This window comes from Eumetopias jubatus, unplaced genomic scaffold (assembly GCF_037043125.1).
Source record: "Eumetopias jubatus isolate StellerSeaLion01/CBP00866 unplaced genomic scaffold, mEumJub1_p1.0 scaffold_2, whole genome shotgun sequence".
NCBI lineage: Eukaryota > Metazoa > Chordata > Mammalia > Carnivora > Otariidae > Eumetopias > Eumetopias jubatus.
The window spans coordinates 183,555,202-183,582,465 of NW_028274808.1; the positions used below are offsets into that span (position 1 = coordinate 183,555,202).

The 27,264-nt window shown below is 39.0% G+C and overlaps 1 protein-coding gene across 3 annotated transcripts in view; it reads left to right on the forward strand.

The window, feature by feature from the left end:
* Positions 1–23,268, forward strand: part of PPARGC1A (PPARG coactivator 1 alpha) — a 299,724-nt gene extending 276,456 nt beyond the window's left edge. For 2 of the 3 annotated variants that reach the window (XM_028088353.2, XM_028088362.2), the window contains exons 8-13: positions 4,891–5,806; positions 6,344–6,448; positions 6,602–6,722; positions 16,869–16,990; positions 17,321–17,472; positions 23,165–23,268. In XM_028088353.2, coding sequence (XP_027944154.1) covers positions 4,891–5,806; positions 6,344–6,448; positions 6,602–6,722; positions 16,869–16,990; positions 17,321–17,472; positions 23,165–23,268 — 1,520 coding nt within the window. The remainder of the gene's footprint in view (positions 1–4,890; positions 5,807–6,343; positions 6,449–6,601; positions 6,723–16,868; positions 16,991–17,320; positions 17,473–23,164) is intronic. The other variant, XM_028088372.1, reaches the window with a different exon arrangement.
* The last annotated feature ends 3,996 nt before the right edge of the window (positions 23,269–27,264 follow it).

Here is a 27,264-nt window from a genome sequence, read left to right on the forward strand (position 1 = left end):
GCTCCAGAGAGTCCTGGGGAAGTTGAAGGCCTGAGGAGGGCCCGAGAGGAGCTTTTATAACAAAACATTCTCACTAGCAGAGCAGTAACAGTTCATACTTAGTATCAGCCCGTCCTGTGATCTCTTGACACCCACTCCAAGTTCTTGAGGCATAAAATCTAGGAGAGCGGTAAGCCACAGGCCTCTCTGCCCAGTCCTTCTTTTTGGGTAAGTGTTTAAGCAAATTAGAAACTCATCTTCTCATTGTTTCTCCTTAAGAAATATTTCAATTAACATGTGACCTAAGAAAAATCCCACTGTCAAAGAAACTCTAAAGCAAGTCACAGAGCAGTAGATTCTGTAAAATGTTAAAAACTATTAAAAAACAAACAAACAAACCCTGCTGAAGTCATTGGGTGGATTGTGGAACACACACACGCACACACACACACACACACACACACAGCGGAGGAGTCATCATTTATCAGAGTCATTCAATTAAACAAACAAACCCAAAAGAGAGCTCTTCAAAGAAAATCGTTTTATGGCACATCATGAAAAACCAAACCAGACCAAACTTGTCTCTGACTTTTTTTTTTTTTTAATAAAAGGGCTGTTTAAAAAGATGACTGTGGAGTGTGTAGCACTTCTCCCCGATTTGCTGTGCAGAAGTGCGTGTGAGTGATGCAGAGGTACTTGTTTATTATAGAACACATTTCAATGCAGTAATCATAAATATTGCTAAGGTTGTGCTCTGTTGAAATATGACCTACATACTCTTGATTGTTTGTGTTACGTGATTTGTCTGACACCCATTACATTCCGGGTAATAGCAGCCATTTTTTGCTCTGCACAGCAGGCTCTTTTGACAAAAGAAAATAGGCAGTAATAAAAAAGCTATAGTCTGAATTACATTCTGCACAGTGCTGCACTGCTGAGAGTTTGTGCAAGTGTGTTAACAATGCTCTGAACTGCCTCTTGTCAGCCTTCAGCCTGTAATGGCCATCTGTCCTCACATAAATCTGTCAAAACCTGCTAAGTTCAAGAGAGAGCATGGAATATACCTTGTACTGTCAACACCAAAATGTACACATTCCCCAGAAAATCAACACACAGGAAATAATCCGGAGGTTATGGGAGGCATTAGCACTGTTGATTTAAGCTTGTGGGGTGAAATTGAGAGTCTGGCCATTAGAGGGAAGATGAGCAAAGGTAGCGGCATTAAGGAATTGAGTATTGACTGTCCTCCGAATGCCAGGGACTGAGTTCTGGCTGGGGGACATGGGAGAGATCCAATTAGCTCAGGTGCAGCAAAGGGTCCCTTGTCCCATCAGTGGCTCTTAAAAGTTTGACACTACGTTAAAAAAAAAAGAAGAGCAAGTTCTTCTTACACTTTTGTTTTGCTTTTGCTTTCTTTGTTTTGCTTTGGGTCTCCACTCTAATCTAGAAATAGATTTTCAATTAGGCGCTGGTGGTTCTGTCCCTGAGATTTCTTGGTCTTGCTTGGAGGTATTCTCTGAATAAAGACATTTCAGTAAACAGCAAAAAGTTTAGGGAATTATCTGAATTGTTTTTCCCTTACCCACGTACTCACTAATCCTAAAATAACTTCAATCCATTAGGCAAGTATTATTTTTTTTAACAAAGTGTGCCAACAGAAATTTACAGCCCTGCTATTTTCACCCATAGGGTATATTTGGTTATCTCAGTGTTTCTGTAAATTTTAAGCACATGCGCAAGAACATGTACTTAACTTCAAGTTTTGAAGATTTGCCCATTTATTAAAAGGGACCACGAAGTCCCTGATGTATCCACATCTGGTGTATGATCCAGTGAATGGATCTTAATAGGTGTTCAGTGAATGTCTGTTCCCATTGCTACAGGCTGCCTAAAATGTGAAGAAGGTAAAAGGCTGGGCTTTTAACTAAAACAAACAAACAAACAAACAAACAACAATCAGGGTGTCGCCACTCCCAATAGGAACTTGAGAATCAGTTATTTAAGCGATAATGAGCTTAGGTATTAGGACAAGGGTTTCAGATGTTCAAGACTAAAAAGAATTTCTATATTTAAAATCCCTAGATAGCTGAGCTATTTTTAGAACTAGTCTCTCTTTAATAGTGGCCTAATTTGGTGTTTCTGAAGTTTAGGGTTTCTTTTTATATGTCTAGAATGTCAGTCAAAATACATGTAACTGAGAACAAGGCAATGTGCGGCAGGAACATGGCAGGACAGATGCTCTCCATATGTGGTCCATGAACCACCTCATTAAAAATGTTTGACCGGCTTCCCAAGTTATTCTTGGGCCGCTGAAATGTAAGGAGAATCTAGAAAAAAAATTTTAAAGATTTTATTTATTTATTTGACAGAGAGAGAGAGAGTGCACTCACAAGCAGGGGGAGCAGGAGAGGGAGAGGAAGAAGCAGATTCCCTGCTGAGCAGGGAGCCCAATGTGGGGCTTGCTCCCGGGACCCCTGAGATCATGACCTGAACCAAAGGCAGATGCTTAACTAACTGAGCCACCCAGGCGTTCCTAGGGGGAAAAAAAAAATGAGTAAGAATTTTTGCAAAAATAAGTCCAGGCAACATTTCCACTAAGAGCATATAATCTATTTGGAGAGACAAGATAAAACATACATTCAAAACGAGATGAGCAAGAATATATAGCATTATCCAGTAAGTATCAAACGAGTGATCCTGGCAGTAAATTATTAGGAAAGTAAAAACTACCCTAGTTTGGGAACCATGAAAAGATTTATGGAATTGGATTTTAGGATGTCGAATGTTGTTTCCCCCAATCAAGGGCTATGTCATTTGGAATATTTGGCTGTTATTTGCTCAGCAAAGAGAGATTATTCATCATTTCTTTGAGCATCTTAACCTGCTATGAGAAATATCTAAGAATCTGTCATTTCTTTGGGGGCGGGGTTATTAGTATCTTTACATTTGTTGTAATGGCAATTGAAAGTAGCATGCGGTAGAAATCAGCGTTATGACGGGGCAGTGCAAAAGGTAAAGGAAACGAGGGAAAAAAGAGAGAGAGAAAGGAGAAAGATTAATTATATAGGAATTTCTTAATGGAGGAAAAGACATACTTGTCCACGAAAGAGAGGACAAAAGGAGAGTGTGCCTCAGTGACACAGATGTTTCCTTCAATAATATGTCACCTCCTGGTTCTCTTCCAGCGAAGAGTGCCTGACTGCTAATTGAGGAAGCTTTGCTGGGACCCTGATGTGTCCCTTCACTTTGTGTTTATATTTTCCTGTCTTTCTGAACTTTTCTGGGATGGATTTCCAGAGTCAAATTACTTCGCATTTTTGTAGCTTTTCTCTCCTCATTTAAGGAGCATTAGCTATGCATAATAAAAATTGCCAAATATTAGTTGTAAACTATTTTATTATAGAGGAAATATTAATATCAATTTCTTTCATCTCTTTATTATAAAGAGGCAGTATCTTCCTGTTCATACCAAAATTTCAAGTGGCTTTCTGTGACCTACTTGGTTATGTGTGTGTGTGTATATACATACGTATATATATATATTTTTTTCCTTACTCCAGCAAGGTTAGATTTCTCTGCCATTTCCTTGAAATGTGCAGTTGCCTTAAGTCTAACCCCAGGCTTGTTAGCAGACTTGAAGTTCTTTTCTGCTGAATAGCCTTCACCCATCCTCCTAAATAGAAAGTGTGTTGTAAACTCAAATGTTCCCTTGTAAGCATAAAGTCATTTGAACTTCAGCCTGCCCTTCTTCAAAGTTCCTTGGGCTCTGGAGCCACTTCCCAGTTACCCTCCCTCCATGTAAAGGGATGTGTAGAACTTTCTCCGGGGTAAAACAGAGAGGAGGCAAACTGTAATTCACAGACTCTCCCATGACAGCATCTGATGGAATTTTTCTGCTCTTCCGTAGAAAAGGACGAAAGGCACCCACTGACGGGGTTTCTCTCGTCTCCCTTTTTTCCCCCACATTTTTAATGAGTTGGTTGCTGATGTGTGGATCCATCGCAATCCCTCAGCCTCATCCCCCGCCCTGATGTTGTGCTCTAAATAAAACGGTCCACTGGCGCTGCAATATTTAGTGTTCCTGTTCATTTAGGTTTCTGTTGCAGAACCATATTTTAGACAGAATGTATTAGTTATGCTTACAAGAAAGTATTATACCTACATTAGCCATGGTTTACCAAGTTAATGAACTGTGGAGACAATCACTGCCATCAAGTTGCAGAGTTGTCTCGTTCCCTGCCTTGGTCTGTCCTGTTTTTCTGAACTTAACTTTGAAGTTGTCTCTGTCACTCTGAACCTGCCCCACATTTGCTATCATCCCATCTTTTTTTTTCCTTTTTCTTTTTCCTTTCTTTCTTTTCTTTTTTCTCTCTTTCTTTTTTTTTTTTTTTAAGTTGCCTAGTTCTTGGGCTCCAAGGGTAGATATCCTTGATCGGAGAACAACTTCTGAGCCACTCGTATGCTCCGCAGGCTTCTTTGCAGACGAATGCTACCAAAGCTACTCTGTGATTCCCCTGGGCCATGCTGTTAATTCACCGTAAGGCAGACAGATGACGCCCTTGGAAATGTGAGCTTTGGTAATGCCTGGTGCTGTGGAGGCCAGTAGGGAGGCGTGAACGTTTTCTGGGAAGCGAGATCTGTTAGCATGGGCGTTTAAAACCCAAAGCATCACGGATTTCCCTGCTGCCCGGCGGTAGTGAGATCCATCTTTTCTTGGGGACAGAAGCTGAGGGGGCGAAAGGTGCTTTTTCAGGTCTTGTCATGAATTTCATTTCCTTCTTTCTCACCCTTGTCTGAAATCCTGGAAAAGTTAAGGAACCATATCTTGGCATTTAACAGCATTATCTCCATCTCTCCCCCCCCTTGTTGTTGTTTGTTTGTTTGTTTGTTTTTTCCCCTTTTGACCTTCAGGCCTAACTCCACCCACAACTCCTCCTCATAAAGCCAACCAAGATAATCCTTTCAGGACTTCTCCAAAGCTGAAGTCCTCTTGCAAGACTGTGGTACCTCCGCCGTCGAAGAAGCCCCGGAGCAGTGAGCCCTCTGGCGCCCTAGGCAGTAACTCCACCAAGAAAGGGCCCGAGCAGTCTGAGTTGTACGCACAACTCAGCAAGACCTCCGTGCTCACCAGTGGCCACGAGGAAAGGAAGACCAAGCGGCCCAGTCTACGGCTGTTTGGTGACCATGACTATTGTCAGTCGATTAATTCCAAAACGGAAATACTCATTAATATATCACAGGAGCTCCAAGACTCTAGACCACTAGAATATAAAGATGCCTCCTCCGACTGGCAGGGGCAGATTTGTTCTTCCACAGATTCAGACCAGTGCTACCTGAGAGAGACTTCGGAGGCGGGCAAGCAGGTCTCTCCTTGCAGCACCAGGAAACAGCTCCAAGACCAGGAAATCCGAGCTGAGCTGAACAAGCACTTCGGTCATCCCAGTCAAGCTGTTTTTGACGACGAAGCAGACAAGACCAGTGAACTGAGGGACAGTGATTTCAGTAATGAACAATTCTCCAAACTACCTATGTTTATAAATTCAGGACTAGCCATGGATGGCCTATTTGATGACAGCGAAGATGAAAGTGATAAACTGAACTACCCTTGGGATGGCACGCAATCCTATTCATTGTTCGATGTGTCGCCTTCTTGCTCTTCTTTTAACTCTCCATGTAGAGATTCCGTGTCACCACCCAAATCCTTATTTGCTCAAAGACCCCAAAGGATGCGCTCTCGTTCAAGGTCCTTTTCTCGACACAGGTCGTGTTCCCGATCACCATATTCCAGGTCAAGATCAAGGTCCCCAGGCAGCAGATCGTCTTCAAGGTAAACCTTGTCAATGCCCACCCGAAGTGTAAGGTCCAAAAAAGCAAGCCTTCAAAAGCCACAGACAGCCCCAGCCCCTCTCACCAGGCCGTTCCCAGCGCCTCTGGAACTAGCCAGGTTGTTACACCGACAGGCCTCCTCATCTCTTAAATCTGTCAGCCTTGAGCACAAGTGCCTTGAGCCAGTCGGATCACAGAGAGCAATTTGTAAGAAACTTGCTCATCTAACTTTTTCCATTACCTGGAGAGCTGCCCTGTGCCAGGATAGTTGAGATCCATGCAAGATAAAGCTGACAGTGTACCAGACTGGCGCTCGGTGTTAACATCAATAAGAGAGGCTGGGAGAGAACACATCACTCCCAGACCTCTGAGCTGACTAGATGATCACAAACTGTCACCGGGAAATCTCACCAGTAGCTAGGAAGAAAAAAAGCCGCTTTATGTCCTACGGTGTCTCCAAGGCATGCCTAGTTGGGCCGATAAAGCGGGGTTAAGCGGCAGTTGCAAATGCCCTTTTTGTTTTTCCTCTCGCTCGCAGATCTTGCTACTACTATGAGTCGAGCCACTGCAGACACCGCGTGCACCGAAATTCTCCTCTGTGCGCAAGATCACGTTCCAGGTCGCCCTACAGCCGCAGGCCCAGGTAAGGAGGCAGGTGGTTTTCCTTGCGCTCCTCCTCTCCCCCCTCCCCTAGACGACACGAGTTAGCTCACACCCCGCCCCCTCCCCAGTTCGCGATTCACTGTGCTTGTCTAAACGGAGGCGGTTGACTTAATGATGAAGTTATGTTCCCCAGGTATGACAGCTACGAGGAATATCAGCATGAGAGGCTGAAGAGGGAAGAATACCGCAGAGAGTATGAGAAGCGGGAGTCTGAGAGGGCCAAACAAAGGGAGAGGCAGAGGCAGAAGGCAATTGTAAGCAGCTTGGAGCTCACTTTTGCTTTAAAGGAGGGTTTGTTTCTTTCTTTCTTTCTTTCTCTCTTTCTTTCCTCTTCCCTTCCCTCCCTCTCCCTCCCTCCTCTCTCTCTCTTTTTCTTTCTTTCTTTCTTTCTTTCTTTCTTTCTTTCTTTCTTTCTTTCTTTCTTTCTTTCTTTCTCTTCTTTCTTTCTTTCTTTCTCTTCTTTCTTTCTCTCTTCTAGATTAGAAAATAAACTAAAGCTAAGGCTTTGTTAGAATATGCAATATTCCGTACCCTATTGACCTGAAAACACCAGTGGGTCCCCAATACCTCTTGGCACAGATTATGGGGAAACAAAATGTTAAATGACTGTATGTTCTTATTCATCCTTCATAAATCTCATTCATCTGGAAGCTCATTTGCTGTTTTCCACTTTTGTTTTCTAAAATGGAGGGAGCAGTTTTTTTTTTTTTTTTTTTTTTTTTTTTGGTCAAATACTAGTTCCATTGGGTCTGACGATGAGGTTTTTGGACTGTTCTCCACTGCATTTTTGTTGGAGTGGGAGATGAGGCAGTATCAGTGTTTGGTTTCAGTTTTTGTCTTTTGGGCAGACGTTAGAAGTGGATTGTCCATGAAGGGACTGGCCTCAAGTTAGATTTGAAGGAGGCAGGAGAGGAAGAGGGGCTAAAGAGTCATCATTTTGGACTCATGCTGGGTCAGCGTCTCACTGGGTAGTTGACACATCCACATTTCTCATGAACTGCTTTGCAATAATCCCTTCCATATTTCGGGACTACTTACTGCCGGGTACCACATTTCCTTGACATACAGACATTACTGGTTCTTCGGTCTAAAGATCCAGATTATGTTGAACTTGTTTGTTCTCTGTGGGTCAGTAGTTTCTCAGCACCTGCTCACAAACAGGTAGACCTTACCCCACTTCCCTCCTATTGCTTATCAACCTAGAACTCCGATGGCAGAAACCCATCGCTCCACTGTCAGTCTTGTTCATGGCAGACATTCCTAATCAATTGTGGAATTCTTCCCACAGAGCCCTCAGGGAAGCTTTGGGTCTCTCCCAACTCAGTGCTTCAGGGAGTGGCACCGCTTTTGTTCACTTCAGCTGCCTATGTGTGCTAGCTCCTAACAATTTCATTTCAACTAGATCAGCTTTTCACCTACCTTACATAGAAAGTAACCAACATTTAGGGAAATGACTTTTAACTGCAAAGGGTAAATATATATAGTGCCTCTAAGAAAACCTACTACCATCCACAAAATCTTCAAAAACTTGCATAAGAGAACTGACCGATGGAGTCAAAATCAAGCAGTGGCCAGCAGTTATCAACTAGAGGGAAAAGGTGAACTGAGAGGCTTGCTCATCACAGTCACTCAAGGAAAAAGAAGGGAGAAGTAATTGAATACTTAGGCTAAAAGTCTAGGGTGTTTGCTGTCCTTTAACGTTGAGTCTACCTAAGACTGAATCAAAAGTCTTGTGCAAATTACAACACTTTTCCTCATTTTTCTCAACTTTCAAATGAGCTGTGATATTAAGAGCTGCCAGAGTGTCATCAGTTAACACTTAAGACTAATGAAAATTAAAAATTCAATTTTTCTAATTTTGCTCTATTTAATTAATAGCCTGTTCAATAATTATAATAACTCACATTTATATAATGCCATATAGCTTACAAAACCTTTTAATACGGCACATTACAGTTAATCTTTACAAAAGAGAATCATGTTGAGCAAGCATCTAGGAAAATAGTTATTTCAGTGTTTGCACATTCATATTTTATAAAATCCTTCATATTTCTTCCCAAAAGTAGCACATTGAAGAGAGCGATTAATAGTTTCATCGTGTATTTGCTCATTTGGGCAAAATACACCACTATACCCAAAGGTGTAGATAAATGTAGCTATTGGCATGTGCTTCTTTTCTTTCTTCCAAAGATAATTTAGTGCCAGATACTTAAGGAAAGCACATAAAGGGAGGGAGGGATCTTTTCATTAGTTGACTCTTTCCAAAACATCAAATAGTGTGATTGGTCAACATTCCATAGTTGATGCCTGCATCAAAAGCAACCTTGAGGTCACTAGCCCCAGACTAAAAGCAGATACCTCCTGCCTTTCCTTTGTGTCACAAATGTTGACCAGTTCTTTAGTTAATTCTTTGAGTAAGCCAGTCTATCAGTTCTCTCTCAAAGAGGGCTTATATAGTACAATTGTCAGGTTGGCTTACATTGTCATTATAAATTAAGCATTTGTCAGAATTTTTGCTTTGATTTTTTTTTGGTTTTGTTTTGGAAAAAGAGATTAAAACAACAACAACAACAGCAGCACCCCCAAAACTAGGACATAGAGATTATTTACTTTACCAACACAGTGAACTATAGTTAATAAGAACTTAATATAAAGATTTAGGACTTACTCTTAAACTAATCCCCTCTTGGACAATGATATGCTATTTCTGCTTAACATAAGTGAAAACTCATGAGCCTTTATGTGACAGACATTTGCTAGGTGCTTGGGATGTAAAATTAGGTAAGACCTGGTCCAGGCATCCAGAGAGCTTCAAGTCTACTGACAGATAAAGATAAGCAAACAAGCCATAGGGTGTGTTAAGTGCTATTGCAGAAGGTAATCTCAGGTACTCTGTGGCAAATGGGGGGACACCTAGATCTGAGAGTGATGGAGGGCATCTGTAGGGAAGGTGAAATTGATCTGAAATTGAAAGAGAAGGAGGGCAAAGTTTTCTACCTCTGCTGTGCTATATGGTAGCCGGGGGCACACAGCCAATGCAACTAGCTCTGAATTAAGATGCACTAATAAATGTGATTGGACTTTGAAGACTTAGTTCAAAAGAAAAGTGTAAAATGCCTCATTAATACTTTTTATATCAATGACCAGTTGAAATGATAATATTTTGGATGTACTGAGCTAAAGAAAATACATTATTAAGTTTTCTGTTTCTTTTTACTTTTTTAAATGTGTCTCCTAGAAAATTTAAAATTGTATATGCTGCATTATATTTTTACTGGGCATTGCTATTCTAGGCAGAAGCTAGAGCTCACACTAAGTCCTTGGACAAGAGCAAGGTATATTGGGAAACTGCTAGTCATTTAACCAGCATACTGGGGCACAGGAGCAACAGAAAGTGAGTCTGGAAGGGAATGAGTCTGGAAGGGAATGAATCTGGAAGGGAATGAGCAACAGGAAATGAATCTTAGGGATCTGGCTTCCATGGCCGTATGGAAGCCAGATCCCTAAAGTGTCCTACAAGTCATGATAAAGATTTTGAAGTCTACCTTGAAAGCATAGTGGAATCACTTAATGAGTTTACCCACGGGAAGATTTTCTGATCGATTTCCTCCTCAAGATGATCTGCTTTCTTGTGTCACAGTGCATTTGCAAAATGTATTTTTATGGAGTTGGGCACAGAGATACATGCAATGGGTTTTGACTCATTTGACTGGATTAGCTTGCAATGTCATTCACGAAACAGCTAAAGGAAATAGGACGGTCCACCCAAGTTGGTTGGATAGGTGATTTCCATTCATATTTTTGAGACACCCTTAAAGTACTGAACAAGTAGCAAATTATGTTCAGAATATCTAGGATACGGTGCTGGTTATCTATTAATTCAGATCCATCATATAATGAGAGGACTAGCAAAGTAGAGGCTCAAAAAGGAAATGAAAAACAATATTAAAATCATCTAATAATTGATATTTTACAAAATTACAGTAGTCTTTGCCACCTTTGTCTTGTGGTCTATATTGCTTTCATTTTGAGTTCCATAAGGAGATGGTTTAGGAGGTCTATATACTTTTCATTGCTTATGCATCTAAAAATCTTTATCCAGACCAGCCTGAGTGCAGCAAATCTGAGAATTAAGAGAAGACTAATAATTAGTAGCTACTGACACAGAATCTTACATTGTGGTTGACCATTGCCATTGTTCTGGGTGCTCCTTTCCTCTATTTTCCACTGAAATTCTTTCTCAAGAACCACTTCACCCCCTGCCTTCCTCAGCCTCCTAGGCTTGCAGTCATTCAGGTTAATTGGAACTCTGCAAGCCAGGGTTTGGTACTTTATGTCTAAACTGTTGCTGCTCTCATTTCTTTCTTTCTTTCTTTCTTTCTTTCTTTCTTTCTTTCTTTCTTTCTTTTTTTTTTTTAAGATTTTATTTATTTGACAGAGAGAGACACAGCAAGGGAGAGAACACAAGCAGGGGGAATGGGAGAGGGAGAAGCAGGCTTCCTGTCAAGCAGGGAGCCCGACGCGGGGCTCAATCCCAGGACCCTGGGATCATGACCTGAGCCGAAGGCAGACGCTTAATGACTGAGCCACCCAGGCGCTGCTCTCATTTCTTGGGGAGTTCTAAGTCCAACTCCATTTGTAGTTGGTACAATTTCCTGCCAGAAAACATGATAATGGGATGTTAATTTAAAGGGCAAATCTACACATTAGGATATGGCTCAGTGCTTGAAACCCAAACCAGATGTGCCTGGGCAATGACAGTGCCACTTCATTTCTCTCTTCCCTTCGTCAGCTGGCAGCCCAGGAGCTGGGAACTGTGCTTCATCTCAGATAATTATCAGCTTCTTCCAAATGAAAAAAAAATTGTGTAATTTTTTCATAGTTATTATTTTTGGAGAGAATAGTTTTCTATCCAAACCTCTTTCAAGAGATATTTCCTGTGGGTTAGAATATATGTTCTATAATGAATTGAAGCTCACTGTATAGAAATTATCAGTTTTTTTTTTTCTCCAGTGAAGTTGGGAAAAGCAAGCATTTTATTTACCAATAACAGAACACGTAATATGAATTACAAATTGAAATGGTGTGTTTTTTTTAATTCTTTCATCCCTTTTCTCTTCTACCTCCTTCATTTATTTTTATTTATTTATATTTAAAGATTTTATTTATTTATTTGAGAGAGAGAGAATGAGAGAGAGCACGAGAGGGAAGAGGGTCAGAGGGAGAAGCAGACTCCCTGCTGAGCAGGGAGCCCGATGTGGGACTCGATCCCGGGACTCCAGAATCATGACCTGAGCCAAAGGCAGTCGCTTAACCAACTGAGCCACCCAGGCGCCCCTACCTCCTTCATTTAGACAGAACATATTTTTTTTGTGAAGAATAATGTACTTAATAAATTCTTGCTTCCTTCCATCTACTCCTACTTCATTCTTCCCATTCATCTTCTAGAGGTTACCATTAAAAAAATTTTTTTTTAATTGAAAGTTATCCCACATTCTCTCAGTCTGTAGTTTCCGTGTTTTCTGTCTTTTGAGTATGTTTCCTTGCAGTTACCTCTAAGTAGACTACCCTGGATTTATTCACACTGATCCAGCCTTAGACTCTAAGGAAGAGTACTGAATTAGATAGTGTAATCAATACTAAGAGAAAGAGAGGAAAAATAAAAACCCACATTTTTTGACATTTTTGTCAAGGTTTTGTCCTTTCCTTCTATCCATATGTGCCTTTTCACAACCATCCGCCCGTCTCACTTTATCTTTCAGATGGAGGATCTCGCTATACCATTCAGCCTCAAATGGCACAGATTTTATCCATTCATCTCACATACAGTATTTGGAATTTCTTTGGAATTTCTGAGGAAGTCACATTGGTAGCTAATCTGGAAATGAATATACATCTTTCATGGCTGAAGTTGACATGCAGATTCCTTAGCGTAGGAGAAAGAATTTTTACATTATCCTGACTTGGAAATGTAGAATAAAAGTTCTGAGAACCGAAATCTAAATTATATCAGGCTGTTCCTTGTTGTTACCTAGCATTGTGAGCATTTTAGGGAGATCACTCATACAGAAGCATCAAGCACACTACTTCGCATATATTAGAATTCAATTAATGTTAATCTCCCTCCTAAATTCCCTTTCTCTTAGTTACATCCCTTCTACCAAGACTAGCTTATCAGTTGATGAGAAACAACCATTGTATGTTTTCCCCAGCTAACTGGGAGGCTCTGTTCTCTTTTTGATAAGGATTTTGGTAATGCAAAGTCAGTTAATTTCAGTTCATTTTTTTCTTTATTTATCCCCCTGTATTTTGATGTAATGATGATTTACTATACCTGTTAATACAATATAAATCTTCAATTTTGTTATCCACCCATCAGCAAACTAGCTTTTGTGAAAATTGAAACTAAAAGATATTTGATGAATGTTCCATCTTCCTCAATAGTGAAAACTGGTCTGAAAATCATTTTTCAAGGAGCTTTTTCCAAAGGTTTAGAGTTCCTCCAAGCCTTTAAGAAGTTGAAAATGTTATTAAGCATTTTGATTTCTTTTCCTTTCATCTCCTGTTTAGAAATTAATGTCTTGAAAAATTGGCTGCAAATGTTAAGGTTTTTTAAAGATATGGAATCTATTCATCTGTCTAATAAAACTGCAACATGTTAAAAATAATCGGTTCCTTGCTAGACATTTTGGCCAATCTTTGAAAGATTTTTGTCTTTGCTTTTAGACCTTCAGATGCCTTTTAGTTTCATTTTTAGCACTAGGAAAACCAAGCACTCTAATCGTTTTCTAAAATGAGAATTTCAGCATGTATTCAATCTCTGATCTTTGTGAGGAAGCAAGACGTGGTTCCATTCCTGTGTTTCATAAAAGGAGATGATAGACAAATAGGTAGTTTATGTGATTGTGCACCAGCCCTTGGGGTTTCTGTTTTTCCCATCTAGATTGTGTCTTCTTTTTACTGCAGAATGTATCAGTATCCGAAAAGGTCCTCTGGTTTATCTTCTTTGTAGGATCATTGTTGCATACAGTTTTGTATAAAGAAGCAATTCAGAGACTGTCCCAGTATGTCTGCATATGGACGTGCATATGGTCGATTTTAGCTTTAACTTCAAATTTCCTTGAATACGTAGGCTGTGTGTATTCCCATAATGGTAGTTGAGCAATTTCTTTGTGATGGTTCAATTTCTTTCTCTCTCTTCTGCATTTCCCTCTCCTTTTTCTTTATACAGTAGTAACCTTCCTAAAAAGGCCCATAAAAAAAAAAAAAAACTAAACTAAAAAACCATAACACCCATGCAAGCAGGCGCCAGAAAGTTTAGATAACAGTCCCATCCCATTTGGCTGTTTGGCTGGAGCTGGCTGCATAAATAGAATGGAATGTGGTGTTATGACTTCCTTATAACACTGTATAACACTGCCCCAGGATGAGCCTCGCCATCCATTTATATTTATTGATCTCCAGGATGTGCTGGGGTGCTCTGGAACAACACAATTGCAGCCTTCAATTGAGATGACATACAATCTACATGGAAGTGAATCAGGCAGTCAACTCTGTTGGCCCTACTTCACCTAGTCAGTTATTTAGGCCTGATGGCTGGTGTCAGAGGAATTGTGTTTTACTGAATGTTTCACTGGAAGCCCACCTCTGATTTTCAGAAGTGATCTTTAAGAGTGAGAGCGCTGCAAACATATAGTTACTCCATTCTTCTTCCACTTAAACTTGTAAAAACAAATCATGGAAATCTTTGTCAATTCACTCAGCTGAGCTATCTGGGCAGGGTTTTCCCTGTGATTAAGCAGCAAACCTGGCTTTCATTCTTCATTCTCTTAGAGAGTCTCAGAGGGTAAGGATTACATGTAGGCATAAGGGTAAGTGTTAAAAATGATTAATTGATTGCTGATTGATCGATTTTTCAACAAATATTCATTGACACTCTGGTATGTTTCAAGTACCCTTAAAATACAGTAGTCAAGAGGACAGATGTGGTTTCTGCTTTCATGAAACTTTCATTGTAGAGGGAGATGGATATTAAATGATGAATTAACTATTAACTATTTAATTACAACTGGGCAGAGAACTATAAAGGAGAAACAGTGTACTGTAAGAACAACGAATAGGAAGCCAGACCTCATCTCAAGTCTCAGAAGAAAATGATTGTTGAGTTCAATGTAATTTTAGACAGTACGTGTATGTTGGTGAAGAGGAAGGAGAGGCAATGTGGGGAGGATCTTACAAGGAGCAAGGGGGCAGCTGGTGCAAAGGCCTTGGAAAAGGAAAGAGCACAGTATATATGAGGGGCTGATAGAAGCTCAGTGTGACTGGAAAACAAAGGGAAGAATGGGAAGTGGGAGCTGAAGCCCATGATGGAGGCAGGTCCAGACCACGCAGGGCCTGGTGGGTCTTGTTAATGATTTAGGTCTTCCCTTGAAAGTTATGAGGCCACTGATATGTTTTAGACAGTAACTGACATGATCAGATTCCTGTTCCCTTAGCAAAGATTATTCTGATTGAATTGAAGGAATAGATTAGAGAACGGTAAATAAAGACAGAGAATCCAGGTTAAGAGGCTGTTATGCTAGTCCGGAAAGAGATGCTGGCAGCTTGGGTTAGGGGAGATGTAATAAGAGAGACAGAGCAGAGAGAGAGATATTTAGGAGGTAAAAATCAACAGGGCTTAATGAGTGATTGGATGTGCAGAGGGGACTGAGAGAGAAGAATTGAGGAAGGCACTCAGGTTTTTGTCCTGAATACCTGGCTAGGTGGCATTAACTTGACTGACACAGGACATTGGAGAAAGACCCATAGGGGAGACGGGGGTACTGGAGAGCTGGGTTTTGGGAATGTTGGTCTAGTTTGAAGTGCTCAGAGGACATCCAGCCTGAGATGTCAAGTAGACAGTTGGTAATTTGAGTCTGAGGCTCAGAAGAACTTCTCTGATGAAAACAGAAATATGAGTGTTGCATACGGTAAAAGAAGATGAGGCACAGATGATCAGATCACACAGGGGAGTATATATTATAGATCTGTGGATTTCTTAGTTATGTTTCACAAGTGCTTACTGAATTCTCTTTGCCAGGCCCTTTGCTAAATATTGGGCATGTGAAAAGGAAAGACGTTCAGGAAATAACATAGGGCATCTCTTTGCTTTAAGCCCAAATTACTCTTTACATCATCCAAGGCAGGATACTCTCAGTACATCCAGAGAAAACTCTTGGGCAAGCTGAATCTATGCCTTAGTCCTGTGTTTTCTAGTCTCTGCTCCCACCTAACTGAAACCTTGGCAACCCTAAGTTCACTTCATTCTTGTTTGTTCTTAGTAGGCATAGAGATGAGTTGGTAAGCATGTTCTTTATATTAACTCCATGCGTTCTTGAAAAACTTTCCCTCAGTTTTGAGAGACATCATCACCTTCGGCCTTGTCTTCTTAGAACAACTGATAGAGGATTGCTTCTTATACTAAGAAGGTGGTTTTTTTACTATTTTGTGAAAAAGGAGTCCATCCTTAGGCTATAAGATATTATTTCCATATTTTGTAGGTTATAAATTGCTAATAACTTTCAGATTATGATGATATTGACTCCATTTGTGAAAATTAGGCCACACCCTTCTAGTCTGTTCCTAAAATAAGATTTACTGGCAAAGTGAAATTTATAGCCTCTTTTATAGCTCTCATTCTTCAGAGACCCATGGCTTAAAATAGCCTACATTTTAAGACTGTATTTTTCAAATTATTGTCTTTGGACCACCTGCATCAGAATCACTAGGGTGTGCTTATTAAAAATGAAGACCATTGAATTGTCTTTTCCAATTTTTTTTAATACTGCTGGGATAAACCCCAATAATTTGCATTTTTAATAAGCACTCCAGGTAATTTTTGTTTATACTAGAGTTTAGAATCATTGTTTTGAGGAATGCCAAAATTTGTACATCTCATTAAGAGAATTCCTGAGTAAAATGAGAAATTAAACAGTTTTGCAAGACGGGTCAGTTTCTTACCAATTGTGAAGATTAAGAATCAAGTCACAAGGGTTACAGCATTTAATAGGGATCGTTCAGCTGTTCAGTGATAAACAGATTGCATTACCCGTATTTCTTTTGGAATATTTCGAAGCTCAGGAGAGAGAAGCACAGAGCTGGGGAGGAAAAGCAGAAGAGAGTGAGCGGCAGAGTAGGGCATGTGGAAGGAAGAGTGAATGCAGAGTACGGAGAAATGGACGCTAAAACGTGGGTCACTTGTCATCTTTTCATTCAGTTTTAGTGGGTATTTTGCTTTAACCAGCATGCTCGGTGGTTCTTGGTATGCATGATTGTACATTTAGGAGTGTTTCTAGAGGTGTAACTTCCTTCCTATCTCCAGAACTGGCAAAAGTCTCTCCTTACTCCCACCCCCTCCCCAGGACGAACGCCGTGTGATTTATGTTGGTAAAATCAGACCTGACATGACACGGACGGAACTGAGGGACCGTTTTGAAGTTTTTGGTGAAATTGAGGAGTGCACAGTAAATCTGAGGGATGATGGGTAAGAATCCTCAAGATTATTTCTTGTTTAGAAGCTGACATATGTAAAAAATCATGGCCATAAGATTACTAGGATGGGATGTTGAGTAGATGACATGTTGAGTTCAGAACCTTATTTATTTTCTTTTATCCCTATTTATTAATCTTTCTAGTTGAGATTTCCTGTCCCAGAAATAAGTATTTAGCTGCTTGACAGGACAATCACACTGATAAATGGATGCAGTGGTTCAGACATTGGCACCAGCGAAGTCTTCCAAAGAAGGAAGGGTTACAGGCATATATGTTAATGCTGCCTAACCAGCTTTGAACCTCTCTTCTTTGTCCATTGCAGAGACAGCTATGGTTTCATTACCTACCGTTATACCTGTGATGCTTTTGCTGCTCTTGAAAATGGATACACTTTGCGCAGGTCGAATGAAACTGACTTTGAGCTGTACTTTTGTGGACGCAAGCAATTTTTGAAGTCTAACTATGCAGACCTAGGTATGGATTTTATTGTACATGGGATGAGGAATCCATAATGGAGGGCCCAAAATGGAAGCAGATGTAAACCGTAGGCATATTGGGTTGGACCATCACTTCATTTTGCTAGAGGGAATGTTTGAATACAGATTTTATCTTATTTTTAATTTTTTTAAGGTACAAGACAGTTTCAGAAGCAGAGGGCTTGGGTTTTGGCAGCAAAGAGCAGAAGTAAATTCTGTGTACTGTCTTCCCAAATGCTGAAAGTCTGCACTGTTTGTGTGTGTGTGTGTGTGTGTGTGCTGACGTGTGTTGATGTTGTATGTGCATATGTGTGTGCGTGTCTTTGCCTAGGTTTGCAATGTGCTATTGCATTCTGTGCCTGCCCTGAATCCTTCTGTATAAACTTTAGCATTATCATCATGGTCTTATGGAACAGAATATGCAACAGAATATTCTGGCTCTTTTTTTCCTTATTATTCTACAAATTCTTAGAAATGTTAAGACATATTCTACAAATTACACCTTGAGAGAAGAAAATATAATTTCATATGCTAAATCACACTATACTTTCCTCAAAACAAAAGGAGAACCCCCCCCTTTTTTTTAGTGTTTCCATATGCTAGGCACTGTGCCAAGGGCTCTGCAAGCATTTTCTTATTTAATTATGAGAACAATCCTGGGAGGTGATTATTATTATTATTATCATCCTCCTTTTATAGATAAGGAAACTGAAGGATTTGTAAGCCTTCTTTTTTTCCTGTTATAAAAGTTATATAGACTCACGGGTTAAAATTTGGAAAATATAAAAAGTATTAGGAAAAATAGTAATATCACCTGTCAGCCCATCACCTAGAGATCCACTGTGTGATTTATAGTCCATTGTTTTGTCTCAGGATATTTAATTTCTTATAGTTGAGGTCACATAATTTAGATCTATCAATTTTTAAATTCAGCTCTTCTCAATTTATATTATTTATGGAAGTTCATTTTCTACCATATTCACGGGATTAAAAATAATTTAATCGATTTATTTTAAAATGGTTGCACAGTATTGTGTTAGGTGAGTACCATTACATTTAATCATTCCATTATAGCTAAACATTTATTCAATTTTCAATTTTTTTGGCATTATAAATAATGCCAAAATGGACATCTTAATTTTCTTCCCAATTTTAATTTGGTCCGTTTGTATGCCATTCCCTATTTAATGTACGTATTGTAAGCCTTTAAATCCTTTGGTGAAGGAATGAAGGAAGGGAAAATGGCCAATGTCTTGTGCATATGATGTAATTGATTTGAGTCAATTCATAATAATCATCATAAAATTAACATATAAATCTATTCGTCAGCATTACTATATCTCTGTGTGCACTTCTTGGTATAAAGAAAGAAATGAATACCAAATACAGGGATTTTTTTTTTTTTCTCACCTCCACCAAAGTGATGCCTTCCTAAAGTAATTGATATAGGTGGTGTGCATTGTTCAGGGGGAATATGCTATAATTCACTTCACAAACTAAATAGATAGTATGAAACAGGGGAGAAGCAGCCAACTGTCAAGAGAGACAGAGACCCAGGGATGAAAATATAAAAGGTGACAAGTCATTTGTTCAAATGTTGGCTGATAAAAACAGTCAAGACGGATTGAAGTCTTAAGTTGATTTGACTTATTTTCTTCAGTGATGAAGGCCAGGGTGTTTTCAGTCTTTCAAAACATCTCGAGTTTAAAATAAGCTACCTAGAGGGGCCTTTAAATCACGATTCATCACTGGTAGAGGGAGGATTGGATGGTATTTCCAAACTGAACCAGAGCCTCCCTGAAATATGTCTAAGAAGAATGCTTCCCCTCTTGTTATCTTCCTGCCTCGCCAGCAGCAATAGAAACTTTGCTGTTGCTAAGCTGGCTCTGTATTTCCTGAAAAGTATGTTTGATGTGTGTTGTAGGAGCATGGATTTTTCCAATTCCCTCAAGCCCTACAATTTCACGAAGGGAAGTTGAGCTGAGCGTAGGCATGGTGTAGTGGAAAGAACCCTGGCTTTGGAATCTTGTAGACCTGGTTTTGAAACCTGACTTAGCTTCTGACCTTAAGCAAACAGTGAAGCTCCCTCTGCCTCCAGTTCTTCATTTGTGAACTACCTCGTAATGTTGTTGCAAAGATTCAATAAATGTTTGTGATGTGGTTGGCGCAGTATCTGGCATAAAGTAGGTGCTCAATAAACAGTAGCTATGATTATAATAAAAATGATGACAATGAGCTGTTAGAAATGTCAAGTTATTTTGAAATGAAAGCATCAACATCAGGGGCCGGCTCTGGAACCGAACAACATGCATTCATATGGGTCCTATGTTTGTCCCCTGAAGAGTTCAAGTTAAATGCTTTGGGGCATGACCAGTGAATTTGGTGACCATGAGATTGTACTGGACACTCAGAGGGCTTGGGAGCTCACATGTGTGTCTGTTGAGAGTTAGTGAAAATGATGTGATATCAATTAATCTTACCAAGAGTAAAGCAACCTATCATTTTAGATAGATTTAATCATTTCTTTTTCTGTTTTGCTCCCCAAATTAAGTTAGCTCACACATCCTATTCCTCTATTATTAGGGCCACCTAGTGATTACTACAACACTATTAGTACAGAATGTGATGATTCCAAGTTAATGTTACGAGCCAGTTTTATAAGTGAGACTCCGGGTTCAAGGGACAATCAGGGTTACCTAGGTAAAGCCAGTATGTAAGCCTAGTTTCCATGAATCTGTAATCTGTGAGTCTGTTTCCCGTCCTATAAACAGATGGATCTTTCTCAAAGACCTCAATGAGAAATCCTAAAGACGAAAGATACAAATTAAATTAGGACTCTAGGACCAGAAGAGGAGGATGAGTCAGTATTACGAATATGATCATGTATTCATCAGGAATTAGTTATGGTATAGAACTTATACTTAAATATACAAGAAAAATGAAATAAATAACATTCATCACAAATTCTTTATTAACTCAAAAACTATTACATTATCAGCATCTCGAATAGATACATAACTTTGTATATACCCTTGGCATTCATTGGTAAATCATCCCAAGATCCCAACACAAAGATGTTCCAACCATGATGTTTTAAAATGCTGGTGTTCAAGAGTAATACATTCATTCAACAAATTCTAACCTTAGTACCTGCTTTGTGCCAACAGTTTTCTGGGTGGTAAGAATACAGTTGTATTGTGATACGTTTCTATTTATATAGTATCATTATTTATAGAAATTTATTTTTAAGAATAATTAGAGTGGCTTTTGGCTTTTTCCTGTCAAAATTCTATTATATCTTACTTGTGTTGCAGTATCCTTTAGTGGCGGGAAAGGGGTGGCATAGATGTTGTTTTCTCAGGAATTGCATGTAACCATGTATTCATACAACAGAAAGGATGTTGTGGATGCCTACTGTGTGACATAGCCCACCTGTGTAAGTGATTACAGACATGTAAATACCAGCTATCATATTTCATAGCAAAGAAACTCTCGAGAACCACTTTTTCCAAATTTTTTTTTTTTTTTTTTGCTAATGAAAATATGGAAACATTGAAATTCTGGGTTTGATGTAGAGTAACCCAAAGTTAAGACATTTTAAATGTTCTCAGAATGTCCTTCAAGGAAAGAACTGTATGTGTGTTATTTTTTTTAAAGATTTTATTTATTTATTTGAGAGAGAGAGAGCATGAGCAGAGTGATGGATAGAGGGAGAAGCCGACTCCCAGGGACCCCGGTGTGGGGCTCGATCTGGGATCCAGGACTTCGGGATCATGATTTGTGCCCAAGGCAGACACTTAACCGACTGAGCCACCCAGGCATCTCTGTATGTGTGTTCTTGACGTTTCTGTGCTGACCTTCATGCCACACAGACTCTGGTCATCGGAAGGCTCTTCTAACTTTATTTATAATGCAAGTGGAATTCTGATTTCAGGTTAATCTCAAGCAGTGAGAAGGACTTTCTCTGTGTGTCTGTCTACAAAAAAAGATTTTGATTGGAATGATAGCTGCTCATGAAGCTTTAGTGATACAAGCCAACTGCCCATTAGGCTATCTGTGAAGAGAAGGATGGGAGACGGTGTAATTTAAGAATTGACTACCTAAGATGTTAGGAAAGATTGGCCATTTTTGTCCTGTCTTTTATTTCTGAGGCCAACCGTAATTGCTTTTCTTACCTGGAAAAACTCGCTTGGCAAAAAGTCAGTAAATACAAGCGATGGTAAGAATGAAAGGGAAAAAAAAAGTGAAGGAATTTCCTTGTCTTTAAATCTAAGATGGCTAAGGTAGTTTGAAGCTAGGGTGAAAAATCAGCCTAGTGCTGGAGAGCTTGAAGGATTACAGCCTTTTCAGCCAGACAGCTTGTGAGGTCAATGAGTATGCCACCATATTATCTAATCTCATACTCTTCCGTCACCTCGGACATTTCTGTTTCGTAACATTCCAGATAAAACACAGAAATGTTTGTCTGTTAGTAGGATTGTTAATACTTCCCAGAAAGGACTGGTTTTCCCTTCAAGTAAGTGCTCTCAAAAGAATGAATTTATTTGCAAGAGGTTTTCTATTATATTTCTAAGATGTCTTTCCTCATTTGCAAGACCAGCAGAAATATCTGACTTTTTTATAAATGTCACTGGAGAAATACCAGAAATATTTAGAATAAGAATTTCATTTTATATCCATCATTGCTGAAACATGACAATTTTGTTAAGGGGCTATGTGAAGTATGTGGAACTCTTCACAAAAGCTGACTTGGACTAGTTCAAGTGTTTTTATCTGTACGTGTGTATTTTTCCTCTTGTATTACTGAGGTTGACTTTGCCTTCTCTGGACATGAAGCTTTTCCCTATACCTTCTAATTTGGGGTGAATTTGTACCACTATTGCTGGGGTGCTCCCAAGGTACTGGAATAGATAAGTGGATCATATGTTCCTCATGTCTGAAAGGAGAGCAGCCAGGTGGCGAATAGGTGAAGTTCTGATGATTCTCTCTCCCTCCCACTCACCTGGCTTTTATTCTCAGTGAAGTCAATCCCACTGAATAGGAAGATTAGTTCCGGCTTCTACTCTTACCTCTCCACTTGAGTTGTTGAGAAACCTTGGGTAGATCATTTAACATACCAGGAAGGGGGCAGGACATGGTTATTTTTACAGTATATTGATTGAATACACTGCTATTGATTAGAAATAGTAAAGTTTGTTCTGATTACCTCCTAGGATTAAGACTAAAATGAGTCGTAAAGTAGTATTTTGAATGTTTACCACTCCTTACCCTCTGTAAACATGTTATCTAATCTTATACTCTCTCTTCCTTTCTCTCTGTAAACATATATTTCTTAAATATTTATTTTTATGCATTACATATAATTATATGTAAATTTATAAGTATAAATAATATATTTACTTATAAATAATACAACAATAAAATATTGGGTATAAATACCCCCTGCAAATATTTATATGTATTATATACATATATACTATACCAATAAAATATATCAAATACATCACTAAATCAATCACATATCAATAAAAGTTGGGTATATTTTTAAAATCAATACACATATCAATAAAAGTCGGGTATATTTTTAAAAGTATATCGATTGGATAAGTTGTTATTGAATCAAGTAATCTTGAATTGGACAATTGAGTTAAGGACGAGAGTGTGTCTAACCTGGCTTGGGTTTCTTGCAGATTCAAACTCAGATGACTTTGACCCTGCTTCCACCAAGAGCAAGTATGACTCTTTGGATTTCGATAGTTTACTGAAAGAAGCTCAGAGAAGCTTGCGCAGGTAACATGTTCCCTGGCTGAAGATGACAGAGGGACGGTGAATACCTCACGGGACAGCGCGTCCTTCCCTAACTGACTATTACAAGTCATACTTAGGAATTTCTCCTACTTTACACTCTCTGTATAAAAACAAAACAAAACAACAATACAACAAGAACAACAACAATGGTTTACATGAACACAGCTGCTGAAGAGGCAAGAGACAGAATGGATATCCAGTAAGCACATGTTTATTCATGGGTGTCAGCTTTGCTTTCCCTGGAGTCTCTTGGTGATGGAGTGTGTGTGTGCGCGTGTGTGCGCGTGTGTGCGCGTGTGTGTGTGCGTGCGCATGCGCACGCCTGTTTTGGGGCAAGTATGTATGCACAGGTGGGGACTGGGGGCACCTGACCAGAGTGTGCCAGGGCAAACCACTTCAAATGGCAGCAGTTCCATGAAGACACACTTAAAACCTAGAACTTCAAAATGTTCATATTCTATTCAAAAAGAAAAAAAAATGCATAAATTCAAAAGGAAAGAAAACCAACCAACCACAAACCACCCTAAAATGACAGCCACTGATGTCTGGGCATCAACCTCTGTACTCTGTTTTTTAAGAAAGTGCAAACTTGACTTGAAGCAAGCTTTCTCTCATAACATAATGGTTATATGACAATCCCGAAGAAACCACAGGTTCTGTAGAACTAATATCCTTTCTCTCTCTCTCTCTTTCTCCCTCTCTCCATCTGTCCCCCTCCCATCTCTTTAGCCCTCTCCTTCTCTCCTTCACTCTCTCTCTCTCTGTCTCTCTTTTTCTTCTTTTTTCCTTTTGCCATGGAGTCTGGGTGGGAGAGGATACTGCGGGCGCCGGAATGCTAAACTTTCCTAACATTTTGAAGTTTCTGTAGTTCATCCTCTATCCTGACACTCATGTAAATGTCCAAAATGTTGATCCTTCCACTGCAAATTTCAAAAGCCTTGTCAATGGTCAAGCTCGTTCGGTGGTTCTTTCTGAGGAGCGGGCACGGTGTTACATTACTAACGAGAGTTGGGTAGAACTCTCTGGTATGTGTTCAGATAGTGTAATTGCTACATTCTCTGATGTAGTGAAGTATTTACAGATGTTAAATGGAGTATTTTTATTTTGTGTACATACTATACAACAATGTTCTTTTTTGTTACAGCTATGCACTGTAAATGCAGCCTTCTTTTCAAAACTGCTAAATTTTTCTTAAGAATATTCAAATGTAATTATGAGGTGATACAATTATTGTACACTAACATATTTAGAAGCTGAACTTACTGCTTATATATATTTGATTGTAAAAACAAAAAAGACAGTGTGTGTGTCCGTCGAGTGCAACAACAACAAAATGATGCTTTACGCACATCCATCCCTTCTTAGGTGAGCTTCAATCCAAGCATCTTGTCAAGAAATATCCTAGCCCCCTAAAGGTATTAACCACTTATGCGATATTTTTCCACATTTTCTTGTTGCTTGTTTTTCTTTGAAGTTTTATACACTGGATTTGTTAGGGGAATGAAATTTTCTCATCTAAAATTTTTCTAGGAGATATCATGATTTTATGTAAAGTCTCTCAATGGGTAACCATTAAGAAATGTTTTTATTTTCTCTATCAACAGTAGTTTTGAAACTAGAGGTCAGAAATCTTTTTAAAATGCTGTTTCGTTTTAATTTTTGTGATTTTAATTTGATACAAAATGCTGAGGTAATAATTACAGTATGATTTTTACAATAATTAATGTGTGTCTGAAGACTATTCTTGAAGCCAGTATCTCTTTCCCTTGGCAGAGTATGATGATGGTATTTATCTGTATTTTTTACAGTTATGCATCCTGTATAAATACTGATAATTCATTCCTTTGTTTACTAAAGAGACATATTTATCAGTTGCAGATAGCCTATTTATTATAAATTATGAGATGATGAATATAATAAAGCCAGTGGAAATTTTCTACCTAGGATGCATGGCAATTGTCAGGTTGGAGTTGAAATGTTTCATTTGGGAAATTCAGCTTTTGCAGAAGCGGTGTTTCTACTTGCACTAGCTTGGCCTCTGACGTGACCATGATGTTGTTCTTGATGACATTGCTTCTGCTAAATTCAATAAAAACTTCAGAAAAACCTCCATTTTGAGCATCAGGATTTCATCTGAGTGCGGAGCCCTGCAATGGAAGTCAGTAAAGTTTGGAGTGTGTATTCAAGTTTCTATATTGAGATTCGATTACGGTTTGGCCGACATGACTTTTCTGGAAGATGTGCGATACCTACTACTTAATCGTTCTTTTCCTTTCTCTCGCCCAACACAATCTTATAAAATGGATTTCACCCCCAGGCCAATGCAGCTAATTTTGATAGCTGCATTCATTTATCACCAGCATATTGTGTTCTGAGTGAATCCACTGTCTGTCCTGTCGGATGCTTGCTTGATTTTTTGGCTTCTTATTTCTAAGTAGATAGAAAGCAATAAAAAAATATGAAATAAAAGAACTTGTTCACAGGTTCTGCGTTACGGCAGTAACATATCTTTAATCCGCCTAATTCTTGTTGTTCTGTAGGTTAAATGCAGATATTTTAACTCTGTGTGAACGCCAAACTAAAGTTTACAGTCTTTCTTTTGGAATTTTGAGTATCTTCTGTTGTAGAATAATAATAATAAAAAAAGACTATTAAGAGCAATAAATTATTTTTAAGAAATCAATATTTAGTAAATCATATTATGTGTTCAAGGACCAGATGCGTTCTCTACTTTGCCTTTAAATTTTTGTGATCCAATTTTAAATACATTCTCCTTTTTGCCCTGAATTGTTGACATGAGTAAAATACTTGGTTTCTTTTCTTATCAAAAGACAACACTACAGATTTCACATTGAGGATTAATTTATCCCCACCCTGGCCTGACAAATATTGTTACCATGAAGATAGTTTTCCTCCATGGACTTCAAATTGCATCTAAAATGAGTTCAAAGAGAGAATCATTAACCCAACTGAATAGAGCTTTTTGTATCTTATGCAGACCCTGTGGGTAGCCCATCAAAATGTAAACTGTGCTCCTTTTATTTTTATTTTTAATTTTTCTTTCGGAGAGAATATTTCAAATGAACACATGCACCCCATCTTCAATGGAGGCAAATTTCAGCATAGAACTCTAGGATTTTTAGATGACTGCAGGCCAATGCCTTCACGCTGTGGTAAGTACCACATCTACAATTTGGGTGACCGAACTGGTGCTTTAGAAATGTGGGCTTTTTTTTTTAAGAGATGTAGCGGAATAATTCTTCCAGTGCAACAAAATCAATTTTTGCTAAACGACTCCGAGAACAAGGCGGTTGGGCTGTCAACATTCAAAGCAGCAGAGAAGGAACTTTGCACTATTGGGGTATGATGGTTGGGTCAGTTGAAAAAAGGAAACCTTTTCATGCCTTTAGATGTGAGCTTACAGTAGGTAATGATTATGTGTCCTTTTTTGATGGCTGTAACGAGAACTTCAATCACTGTAGTCTAAGACCTGATCTATAGATGACCTAGAATAGCCATGTAATATAATGTGATGATTCTAAATTTGTACCTATGTGACAGACATTTTCAATAATGTGAACTGCTGATTTGATGGAGCTACTTTAAGATTTGTAGGTGAAAGTGTAACACTGTTGGTTGAACTATGCTGAAGAGGGAAAGTGAGCGATTAGTTCAGCCCTTGCCGGGCTTTTTTTTTTTTTTTTCCACCTGCCAATTCTACATGTATTGTTGTGGTTTTATTCATTGTATGAAAATTCCTGTGATTTTTTTTTTTAAATGTGCAGTACACATCAGCCTCACTGAGCTAATAAAGGGAAACGAATGTTTCAAATCTACTTCTGCTTTTTTTATTTATTGTAATCAATCTCCTGGCATGTTTCTCAGATCAGTGCACATTAGTCGCTTATTATTATTCTGTTTCCTCTCTGGATCTCCCTCCCTTTCTCCCCGCTTCTCCACATTCATGGATGGATTTCAGCTC